The sequence below is a fragment of the Cinclus cinclus genome, chromosome 2 (assembly GCF_963662255.1).
Source record: "Cinclus cinclus chromosome 2, bCinCin1.1, whole genome shotgun sequence".
Lineage (NCBI taxonomy): Eukaryota > Metazoa > Chordata > Aves > Passeriformes > Cinclidae > Cinclus > Cinclus cinclus.
This window is the reverse complement of record NC_085047.1, coordinates 83,325,374-83,338,237: the sequence shown is the minus strand read 5'-3', so window position 1 is coordinate 83,338,237 and position 12,864 is coordinate 83,325,374. Positions and strand designations below refer to the sequence as shown.

Below are 12,864 nucleotides of genomic sequence, written 5' to 3'. Positions count from 1 at the left end.
TTGCTGCTTTTCAGTTGAATAATAATGGAAGTTATCTTTCAGGCTTTTCCCAAGGCTAGCATGATACCTCTTCCTAGGACAAAAACACCCACTGGACATAACATGTCACTCTTACTTCGTGGTTTTTAATTTGACAGCTTTGAAACTAATTTAACAGAATAGTTGCCAGAGAAAAGATATCATGCAATCCATACCATTCATGTGTACTCTTCCAATCCTATATAAAATCATTAAAAAACTTTGTTTTTCCTGGTTGGGGAGTAGGTTTATGTCTCTATCTCAAAAGCCAGCTAAAGAGAAACTAAAAAACTTAGCATAGTGGATGAAATATAGAGAATAGCAAATCACATTGTTCCATTTAAAAATGTGCAATTCTTCTAACCTTACAAGCATCATTAATCTGCGATTATTTTTTAAATTGAAAATGAAAAAGCACAATAAATCTACAGGTTGTTCCCATTGATACTTAACGCTGGCTTGAAGTATAAAAACCACAGGACAGAAAGCAACTCCTATGAGTACACGAGTACCATCTTAAACATAACATGAAATAGCCAGATATGTGTTACAAAGCTGTATTTTCCATTCTGTGTTTTATTTTAAAGAAAGATGGAAAAAGAGAGATACAGTAAGGAAAGGAGAGAAAGAGTGAGGAAGAGAGAAAGGCAAAAGAGTGACGGAGACAGAGACGGAAATACAAATGTGACAGGAAAGCTGAACACTTTGGAAGAAGACAAGGAAAGTTAAGTATACAGAATGACAGAATGGAAAGGAAAACACACAGTTTTCCTTGATGGAGCATTAGGGGGCAATATGCAAGCTGAGGGCTAAGATAAAGCCTTTACCCTCACACATCCTGCCTGGGGGGTTAAAAAGCCTCTGTGCACTGTGCTAGCCCAGCTCATCCTTGGAAGCAGGTACAGCTGGGAAAGCTGTGTCACTGCTGACTCTGCGAGTTTCTCTAACACACATCTCAGTGTAATAAATGCAACTTCCAGCAACGAAATCCTGAACTATGGAGTGACTCCAATTCTTTATTCAGGGACCATCTACTCAATGGTAGGATATAAACACTAAATAAACAGCCAGCCCCTGCACATATTATTTTCTGGTTATGATCTCATACTCCTTCAAGTTTATGTGGCAGCAACCTCTTTCCACGTTCTTCTTTCTCTCTGTTTTCATACGCTTCCTCATTCTTGTCTACTCCTGTTGGTTTTCTCCTCACTCTGTCTTTCATCTCAGCCTTTAATATCTCTCCATTTTGTCAGGCTTATTAATGTGCATGTTAATGACTTAACTGTCTATTTTGGATTAAATTTAAAACTAAATTTTAAAAATATGACCATTCAAAAAGAAAATAGAACGTGAAATGTGGAATTCATGTTGTGGTTTGTTTTTTTTTTTCCTCTTATCATTGTGTTATCTGTTTTCCTTTTTTCATCCATTTTCTCTCATTTAATGTGTCTGATTCAGTTGCTCTTTGAACACATTGGTACATATTCCTTTTTATAGTATCCATTGCAGTAGAAGGCTGATTTTTATTTAACTCAAAGACTAAAGTATATTTAAAAAAACCATTATCTGAAATGAATCTGCAAAATCTAAAATTACCCCGCAAGAAAAAATGTTTTAAAAATAAAAAGGGTCAGTAAAAAAATCTATTTCTCAAGCAAAAGAATAATTTAGTGCTTGTAGCATAAATTTTTACCACCTTTCTGAGTCTGAATACTCCTTATATCATCAGTGACATATAATCTCACCTGGTGCTAAAAAGGAACTGAAGGAAAAACATCACTATTTTTTAGCACCAGAAGATTAAAAGGTTTTTAAAAGGTTGCTACAATGACAGCTTGTGGAAATGGCCCATGAAGCCAGGCAACAGGGAAAGCCTCACCCTGGTCCATACCCCACCAAGCTGCAGAGAACAGACTGAGGCTGGGCTGGGAGCCACAGCCTCCGTTTCCTTCCAGCCCCCACCCACTCCTTACACAACTGTCCCCCATGGATCACCATGCTGCACTGGACCCAAACTCCCCAGAGTACCTGCTTCTTACCGTAGGCTGAAGGAAATTAATTAAATACCCTGTTCTGTCCTCATTTTGCTGCCTTACAAATCCCAAAAATTTGGGCTGACAGATAGGACTTTTCCAGCTGAAATGAAGGATTAACCATTTTGCATCCAGCTTCTGAAAAATAACCTCCATAGAAACACTTTGGAAGCACACACACACAAAAAAGGCTTTATTTGAAAACATTATCTTCAGAAAATAAGGTAAAATTACATTTAAGACAATAAGGATATTGGTGCTAAATTTTCACACAGCCTAAGAATGATATTTCTGGACTACCCTGGAGAAATTAACTTTGGCACCAGCAATTTACATTACCTGATGAGTTCTTTGTCATCTAAACAAAAAAAAAATAAAAAAAATTTGCGAAGATCTCTCTCAGACTCCAATAAAGACTGTGCACCCCCTGCACAAGGCTGAGATGCCAGGCTCTGCCCCAGACTCCTGCCTGGACAGCCTGCCCACAAAGGAGACAGGGGCAGACCTCAGAGCTCAAGGGGGGTGAAGGAGCTCTCAGCTCAGCCACCGTGCTCTGCCCAGCTCCACAGGTAACACACACACTGCCAGCATCCTGGGGACCAGTGCTCACCAATAAATGCAAACGTGGCCCTAAATGCTCTGCTTTTGATTGCACGGAGATGAAGAAAAAGTTAATTGGATGTGGGAACGCTGCAACAAATTGTTCTCTTTTGCAAGCAAAGGCAAACATACTATTTCATCCTGCTGGGTGGAAACACAGAAATGGGTACTGCTTTCTGACTAGCATGTTTCTAGATGTATGACTCAAGCAAATTAAAAACAAACAAACAAACAAACAATATTCTGTCTGTAGGGCTGACTGAAAGGGCATCTGGAGAAGCAAACACAATACAGTTATATATCACTGGTAGTCAAGGTAACTGCAGGATTATGATTCCAGACTAAAAAGTTGTTTCATATATCTTCTAATATAGTCTTCTTCCAGCCACTTGAGAACATCTTAACTGGAGGAAGAGCCTAAGACTCTCAGGAGAACTGCTCAGTAAATCAGCCTTGCTCAATAAGCACATTTTTGACATCTCTCTCTATTATCTATAGATAGTGTTTCAAAGTATAGGCCATCATGTCACTGGAGATGGTCTTTTTCTACATTCAGAAACAAAGACTTGAAGGAAATCACATCTGAAGACTTCAGTTAGCCAGGGACAGAACAATTTTTGCATCAGCTGAAAGAAAAAAAAAAAGTGTTTTCCATAGGATATTTCCATTTTGTGGCAATTTTTAAACAAAAATCTTGTTTTAAATAAAATTTTGCAAAAATTTTTCATTAAGAAATCTCAAATAATTTATAGAGTGCATTTGCAAATCAACACAAAGCATTGATAAGCAGAAGTTTATTAATTCAAGAACATTTTGAGGTCTAGATTCCAAAACAAAGGTTTTCTTTTATAGTGCAGCAGTCTGGGACATAAGAAACAGAGTTGGGATGAGAAGCCTTTGATCCGGATCAGGCTGAAGACAAACTGCCACTTTTCAAATTAATCCCTTCTACAGAGATTCTGCACTTTCTCTCTGTTATTTTGCAGATATAAGTTTAAAAATGTTTCTGTCTCTCTCTTTTGACAATAAATACTGCCATTCAAACAGACGTATCTCTCGGAAAAAATCTTTCTTCACAAAAACTTGTTCTAATTAAGGCCATGGGATTTTTTCATGGACTGACTTTCAAGCATTGAGTATAAGCTAGGAGAAAGACTGCAATATTTTAGGCTGGAAAATTAACTTGTTACAAACCTCCAGTTCAGAATCCCCTAACTGCCATGACAAAGTTTTGAAAAGGAGAAATTGCATTTTGCCTTATATTACTTTTCCTCCTTTTATTTTCCCTCTGATAGGCCATCAAAGTCTTAAAGAGACAGAAGTACGGACACAGTGTCATTTAAATTAGATCCATGTTCCAGAAAGCTTAGTTGTTGTTTTTTCTTTTTTTTAAAGCACAAGTGAGCATAAGTGAGATTGGAGTAAAATGAGAGGAAACACAGAACAACAGCAAATCTTGCCCAGAGCCATGGAGATCTCTCTCCAACCACAGGCCCACATTTTTCATGCTTGCGAGCTAAAACATTGGCCAGGATTATTTTTCAACTAGGTCAAAGTAAATGTTGGAAAGATGATTTGATTTATTTTGTCTCCTGAAGTCACATCAGTTGTGAAGAGCTACTCCTGCCAAGCAGCCCGAAGTCAACAGTAATCTTGGTAGGAGAAGTCAGTGGCAGACATAATGTGAAAATTAAATAAGGAATGAAATGCAGCTGAGCATTATCTTGGGGAAATTAATGAGGTGGTGGTAACAGTTCACATCACCTTGCTCAGGCACAGTACCTAAATATATAAAAAGAAATCTAAACTGAGACATGATTACTAGGCACGTAATGATTCTCATGGTAGATTTTTTTGCTTAATTGAAGAGTCTCTTTAGGAATATTTCTTTTTCCTTACAAGCAAGATTTTCTAGCACCAACTATCAAAAAAGACCATTAAAGATGCTGTCATTACACACTTCTTGCAAGACTTTAGGCTAAAAAGGGTTTCAAAGTGTACATGAGCATGGTAATTTACAGTCAGATGATGAAAATGTGGCAGAGATGATATGCATCATGTAATCTTGAGCACATTAAATTTGAAAGCTATATTTTTAAACTTAAGTCTAAAAAAAAAACCCCTAAAAACAAAACACTGAGAACAAACCAAAAACCAGCCAAATAAAACACCCAAAAATCATCCAAACAAACAAAAAACACCCAAACAACAGCCACAAAAAACAGCGATGGCAATAATAATAATAAAACAAACTAAAATCCAAAGCACCAAAAGAAACAAGAGTGGGAGCTGCTTCAGAGTAATTCTTACTCTAAACATCAGCATTCCTACCCTTCTTCCCTTTGTTTCCACAGAATGTTGGGTTTTTTTACTCGCACACATGTGATTTCTTACACAGCTATGAAGTTCTTTTCAAATACCTGCTTCCAAAGACTGCATTATGGTCAAATTATTGCTATTCTGGTCACTATATGCACCTGAAAGTCTTAATATTGTCACTGTATGAACATTGATACAGTTTCTGTAAGTCCCTGAAGTCCAGGAACCTGTGTATGTTACAGTACCTGCATTCAGGTCTGGACACACACAGCAGACAGGGTTTCATGTGGGTTTGGCAGCTAAAATTTGCCAGACTTACAAAGTTACAGGGTGGGTGAAGCTGGAAGGAGATTGTCCCTGCTCATACTGAGCCACCTGGAGGTGGTTGCCCAGGACTGTGTTCAGAGTTCAGATGACTTTTGAATATCTCTCAAGGTGGAGAATCTACAAACTCTCTGGGTAACTTGTGCCAATATGTAAAAGCTGTTATGATGAAAAAAAAAAAAGAAGTAAAATAGCTTTTTCTATTTTTAAATATAATTTATTGCAATTTAAGTTGTGTCCATTGCCTCTGGTCCTGTCCCTGGGCACTGGTGGGGAGAGCCTGGCTCACAACGCATTTAAGAACAGGGATGTGTCTTCAGAGCTTCAATTCTTTAACATTGAAAAATAGTCCTTGAAACACAAATTAAGCATAGGCACAGAGGCATTGGTCCTTTGGAGGTGCAGAGGCTCCTTTCTAGCAGTGCTTCCTTTGGAGCTTTGCCATACTGCTTCAAGGATGGAGCTGACAAGGAAAGACCAGCACTGCCTGCACTCTGAGGCTGACCAGCATTTGTTGTTTGATGTGCAGCTCATACCTGGGAGGTTGCTCACACAGCATACAAGCTCTGCTTATTCCACATTTACTTCAGCCCACATGCTCTCCATGCCACAAGTTCTCCATGCTCTTGGCAGCTGGATCCCCAGTACAGAAGCCAATGGCATTTGGACAGAAAATATTCTACTTGTTATAGGCAAATTAACTTCTAAAGCTCTACAAGTAACCCACAGAAGATAGGTCTATATAATGTTCTTGGAAGAGAAATATGAAAGCATTCCAGAGAAAAAACAAATTGCTCTTTTCTTGGCTTTGTCTTTCAGTATATGTTGGCAATTTTCTTGAAAACAGACAAGGTCTGGAAATATCTCCCACTACCTGCCTGCAACTACTGCTCAAAATGGAAAAAATAATGGCATATTAAAGGAGGTGGCAAACCCAGGAGCACCTTTATTCAGTCACAGCACAACACCATTACTCTACAAGTACATACAAGAGGAACAAAATCCTGTAGAAGTCTGAAATTGGAACTTTTTCCAGCTTTGAAGAGCCAATTTTAATTTGAAACTCCCTTTTTCCAGATTGCCTTCAGTAGGGCAGCACAATCAGCAAAATCCTAACCTCAGAGCTTTGGTGCCATTAGTCACACAAAGCTTTGGTGATTTACAGTCAGAAAATCATTTCAAGACATCTGACAGGACTTTGCTATTTTGCCTACAGCTACACCTGTGCACTTCTTTGTCTCCAAGTTTCAATTAGAGATAATTTAAATAAGAGAAAATCATGTTTCCTAGTGGCAGAGCCTGTTAATTAAATGTGTTTCACATTTCCAATGGAAATGGGAATTCAGGAAACCAACAGGCAGAGCTTGTGCCTGCCTTATGAATGCATTTCACATTTGAAAGACTTTTATCTCTATCTCAGTATCATATGCAACTCATCTTCAGCTATGTGAACCATATTTCTTACTGCTCATAATTTCTGATTTACCACACTGTTAACATGACCACTCAATTTCCAAAGTGTTTTAAGAAACCCAAAAAAAGGGGGGGTTCTCGATTGTTTTAAGTAACTGTAAGAACTGAGAGGGGAAATCTTGTATCATGTTACACTGGAAGTCAAAAGAAGAACAAGAAAAATAAGCAAACAGGCTTAATGAATTTAACCATGGTTTTGCATCAAAGAATTATGTAAAGCAAACAGAAAAGCAGGACAATTGATTTGAAAGCTTTTCACCCAAGTGATTTTATCAGAGGGTTCCAGAGAAACCTTTCTGTGGATTAAAATCTTCCCTGCTTAATACGAAGCAAAAAGTCACCAGATTTACTGGATAAGGGACATAAGAGCTATGAGCACAGAGAAAAATTATTAGCCCATGCATTACTTCCTTAGTCTCCAGAAAGGAGTCTTCCATCCCATGTGCATGGGAAGGATCCAGTCACAAACTTAATCTAAGTTTAACACATCTGATATTTGAATATTTTCATATTGCTTGAATATACCTGATGTAACCTCGGATGAGACTATGGAAGGAAAAGAAATCTTAATGTTTAGGCAAAGTTCTTATACCTGTCATCAAGTGACAAAGCAGAAAAACTCTGCAGTTCCCCACAGAGTTCTGCAAAGCAGTATACTGTCAGACTGAGATATGTCATTCATATCACCACCTGCTTTCAAGATGTCTTCATAAACCTGGTGTTCAGCTGTGCAACTCTAGCTGAGGGCAGTCATTCACCTGCCAAAGCCAAGCACTGGAGATAATGCACCAGCATGAGAAAAGAAACCATGTAGATGGAAACTGCACTGTTATTGTCAGGAAGCTCTTTAAACCAATCCTGCAGGTTTTCAGCACCAGCAGTGGTGGTAGAGAAAGGATATTCCAGTAGCAGGATGTGGTGGAAGAGATGAAGTAGCCACATTAGGTCTAGCCACAAGCCCAGGATGCTGTGCTTGTACAACTCAAAACTACACCACAAAAAAAAAAAAAAAAAAAAAAAAAAAAAAAAAAAAAAAAAAAAAGGTGACACAAGCAAGCGTAAGCTCACGCATGCTTATGCACACTCGTAGAAGATATGTCTCAAATACAAATATTTTCCACTATTTTTGACTAGCTGGATGACCACTTCCATAATGACATCTTTGACATGCCATGCAAAAGAAAAAGTCCTGGCAGATTTTTGCACATGTTAACAAGGTATCAGTCCTTGCTGAACTGAACTCTGCTGAAGACAACTACAGCTAACATGATGGGAATACCACCACAAAGTTTAAAAGTTTGTGAATTCAGGAAGCCAGCAGATGATTTCCTCTAGCCTGCTAAAAAAGCTAACAAACTGTCTGGTACACAGCAGAAAAAGCTGGACTGCTCTGTTAAAAATGGTGCCTGACATACAGCAAATGGGGGTGGAGAAACCACCCACGAGTTATTCTGCAATTACACACGGTATGTATTGACTATATTAGCCCTTCTTCTTCCATGTCAATTCTTCAATCTCAGATCTCTAATAAAAAGGAAAAATTCCTTATTTATTAGGAAGCTATACTACAAAAGGGAGCAAGAGACCTTGTAATCTCCTTATTCCCTGGCTGAGCCATATGTAACATAAACATCTCTAGAGAAAGCTCTGGGGGAAAGCTAGGCTTGTTAAATGCACACAAATTGTTTTTAAGACAATTTATCCTACTATTTGGCCCACGCTGTCTTGATGTGGGTCCTACTGCAAATGATACAACTTGGTTGCCACTGTGCTAACCTCTGCATTCCTCTGAGTCTGAGGGAGAAAGTCTCTTCTTCCTCTCACCTGACTTTCAAATGGAAGTCCCACAAACGCTGTGAATTTAGCTCGTAGTTTTATAATTGCGGTTTTATTTGAATTGCCACAAAAATGTTGGGTGAGATTAAACACAGACTTCTCCTTTTGAAGAGGTCTATGCTTAATACGGCTTTTACACACTCTTTTCTCTCTAAATGTTAATTTTTTTCTCCTTTGACTCTAGCTCTCCTACACACTGGTTGTGAGAGCCTTCCCCTGGTACTGTGCTATGTGATATTTATACATAAAGTTTTGCTAATTGCTGATTCCATTGGCATTCACAAACTTTTGCTGGAATGAATGAAGCTTTCATTCATGTTTATATATGAGTTTCCAGCATTTGTATGTTTGTAATCATCAGGCTAAAACCAGCTTTCATTTGCAGAGACATAAACTGAGGGTAACTGAGTCAGGAGATATAACTCTGTTATGTAAATGGAGAAATTATTTTCCAGTATCACTGAGAGCTGAGTTTATCACAGAAACCTGCCGTTTCCGCAACTCAATGAAGTTTGTTCACAACAGGTAACTATGGCTATGGCTGCATTAACAAGCAGTTTGGATCAACAGAAGTCAATTTCTGGAGCTCATTTTGTCCTGGACACCTGACTGCAGGTTTGTGGAAGGCTTAGTTCAGATAAACTCTGACAAGTTTGCTCCCAGGCAGCAATGCTCTGTTACTGCTACAACTCTCCTCCCAGGCTAGTTCTGTCCAGAGGGAATCCAGGCCAGCACCTGCAGTGCCCTTCCTGATGGGAACCTGTGCTCAGCAAGCAGCCAAGAGCTGATGAGTGAGGGCTGCCTGTAAAGCACCCAACTGATCTAACTACCACAGACACACCCTATGTTCGAATTGCAGAAATTTATCCAATTAGAATATCTCTGTGGTAATCCTGAGCCATCAGTGATTTTCCCAGCCATATAATTGCTACTATTAGCAACACAACTTCACTATTTAACAAATGGAAGCAAGATAAATGTCCATATCATCCTGGCTTCTCCCAGCTTTGTGATTCAGGGTGTAGCAATCTGTTGCCCTCGGTCTTTTGGAAACAGTGCCCGTGTGAGAATTTTAATGACAATGCAGCACTACTTCTGGCCTGTTCTGGATATATGAGGGCTGTGATTTCTTCATCATGGAGGAGGTTCTGATGGTTAAGCTAACTGGGTCTATCATGCCCCTAGGACTTGTAGATTATTTATTTCTGCTCAACTGCCCATGTACGTCCTCCCTCCTTACACTTTGCAATAAGTTACTTAGAACAGAGACCCAAAACCAAGGAGGACACTTAAACAGTCTGGAATCAGCAGGGAGAGGAACAAGAAGGCTTCTGATGCAGCATTAGGGGAGAAGATGGGTGGAAGGAAGAGGTGAAGTGATACATTGCATAGATTTTCTGAGTCCTTTAGCATCATTGCTTTGTAGGTGAATGGCTGCAACTGATTTCCTCTCCAGTACCCTACTCTCTTTTGCCATTGGTTCTGCTTTTCAAGCCTCCAGCATGGGAAACCAACCTTCCTGCCTCCCTGTACTCAAAAGTTTTGTCCATAATTGTTCATGCCTTGCCATGCCTTTACAAAAAAACCCCAAAAATCTTACCACCTGCATGCATAGTGTTTTTATTAGTATCCTTTATCCTCCTCTGCAACTGTTAGCACATTATTGCTCATCAGCTGCTTCATAGGAATTACTTATGCACATTATGTTAAATGCACACATTAAAAGCATATACTTATGCTTTGAATCTCACTTGTCCCAGAAGTACAGATTATGTCAAGTAGAACTACTTACCCTTAGATTATCAGACAGAGCCCCAGACAGACAGCGGGCCAAGACAGAGAAGGATGACAGTGCCTTAAAAATATTGTAATTACTTGCATTCAATAAGTCTGGCATTTTCCCAGAGCTGTCTCTGGGGATGTTTGTGCTATGTATGGCTCAGCCAGGCAACAAGGAGAGGACAAGGTCTTTTGCTCCCTTTTGCTGTCTAACCTGATAAAAAGCAAGGAGATTTTCTTTGTAATAAGAGATCTGAGACCTTGATAACAAACTGATGGCATCCACTCATGTTGTTTGTCCATAATAGCTATATTGTCCCAATCCTTGAGCACACTGGCTGCCCTATAACACTATTTTGAGTAGTTCTCATTCAAGAGTCGGATGTTCCTGATAGGAACATCCTGATAGGTTTCTTGTAAAGCAGTGTTTTCATATGGGCCATGAAAAATGCTCAAAGAAAAAGCAGGAGAAAAGGGTCAAGACAACCACTTATGTTTTATGCAGTGACAAAACAGATTTTGAACCATAGCCCTGTCTTGGTCACAGTATCTACACACACATCCTATTAAAAGCAAAGTGCAAATTAATTGATAAACAGTAACACAGGAGTGGCACTCAGCTCTGCACAAGTGTTTTGTGCAGGACTCTGCACTTGCAAATACAAATTTCCCTCAATCCATGAGAAATTAAAAAAAGACAATACTCTTCCAATTTATTTTTAGGCCAAACCTATCAGGGCCTGAGATTTCTTAAGCCTCTGTCAAAATAGTTATGATGAGGAACAACTTCAGTTGATTTAACACACTTTCAGCTTCCTCAAACTGACATCTGTATCTTAACAGTTTATAACTGAGGGCTATAACTGACTTTACTTAGAAAAATCAAGAAAGGCTGGAGTGCTAGAAAAGCCTGTGATCACACAGAAGGGAGAAAACAAGAAGGACCCTGGTTTATTCAGCTTCATGCAAGTCACATGACATAATTAATTCCAACTGTTTTTGGTCTCTGTACAGAAACTTCCAGCAAAATATTTTAATTATGTAATAATTACCTTTTTCCTTTCATGATCCTTCTAACTATGCCTTAATTTATGATGCTTTTTAACTAGCATACATGTATCCTGAGGCTATAATGGATGCACATTTATTTAAGTCAAAAGATAAATCTTAATGAAAGGTTTTTTTAACACAATAATTAACACGTATTTTGATCATCATAACAGTAATTATTAGAGGCAGAAAACCAGAATCAGATCTCAGAAGAAGCCATGAAGATCCAAAATAGGTCGGATGAGCAACACTGCCCTATTATTTTGCCAAGAAATGATACATCAAAGTGGCAGAAATGAATCATCATGCACCATTAGGAATTACACCCAATGACACCCAGGGACAAAAACATGAGCTGCACTAACCTCCACCATAAACTGCAAATTACAGTTACAGAGCAGGTAGTGTGGAACATGCTTTTTCTCTTAGTTATCAAGCTATGTTGCCCTTATTCCTCTACAAATATGATAGATCATGATAGATCATCAGATAAAGAAAACAGAAGAACCAAAAAAAGTAGGAATTTAGGCTTGACATGAAAGGTCCATTTATATTTAAGAAAATGTTTTTACTTTGCAAAGTATTATAAGCTCTTAACATGTGTCAAATAACCCAATCAAGCAGCCTTGATCTTTCAAAAACATACTAGCTCCTAAAACAAGCAAAGAAAAAGAATGCATTCTTACCTTGTTGTCATCGTCCCCTTAGCAAAAATTACTGGTATTCTGAATTTTTTTCCATTTATTAAGCTATACACATACACATATGCAGGCAGACTGTAACTTGCAGGCAAGCCATTTTCAATGACAAACCGTAAAGTCAAACAAGGCTGACAACATTTAAAAAAAAAATCCTATGCATTTTACCCCTGAGACAGATTTATTTCAGGAATTTGGTTTACAGAACCACAGAATCATTTGGGTTAGAAGGGACCTTAAAGAGCATCTAGTTCCCAACCTCCTGCCACGGGCAGGGACACCTTCCACTAGACCAGTTTCCTCAGAGCTCCATCTAATCTGGCCTTGAACAATTCCAGGGAGGAGACATCTACAACTGCTCTGGGCAACCTTTTCCCATGCCCCAAATTTAAAAAAAAAAGGAGATAACAACAAAAAGAGAGGAAAAAGAGTTTCTTAAAGGAAAGGATAGAATATGGTACCTTTTCCAGTCAAAGTTTCTTCTTTTATTTTCCTCACCGCTTCTTGGCCATCACTTTCACTGTTTCCAGCTGTTAAAGGAGAGAAAATGAAAAATTAGCAATGCAATCAATTTCAGGAGGGTCCCTATGAAGTGCCAACCACAGTGCAAAACCAGTATGAAGTTTTAGGTGGAAAGGTGTGCTTCCTGACTATCAGGCAGCAGAGGCTTTCAAAGAGGGCTGCACAAATGCACTGCGATTCACACAGGTTCTGCCACCTTATCTCATTTATTC

The 12,864-nt window shown here is 38.8% G+C and overlaps 1 protein-coding gene across 1 annotated transcript in view; it reads right to left on the bottom strand.

Moving 5' to 3' along the window:
* The window catches only part of DHRSX (dehydrogenase/reductase X-linked), a 161,335-nt gene that overhangs the window by 99,244 nt on the left and 49,227 nt on the right, over positions 1-12,864 (bottom strand). The window contains exon 4 of the mRNA XM_062514947.1: positions 12,592-12,660. Coding sequence (XP_062370931.1) covers positions 12,592-12,660 — 69 coding nt within the window. The remainder of the gene's footprint in view (positions 1-12,591; positions 12,661-12,864) is intronic.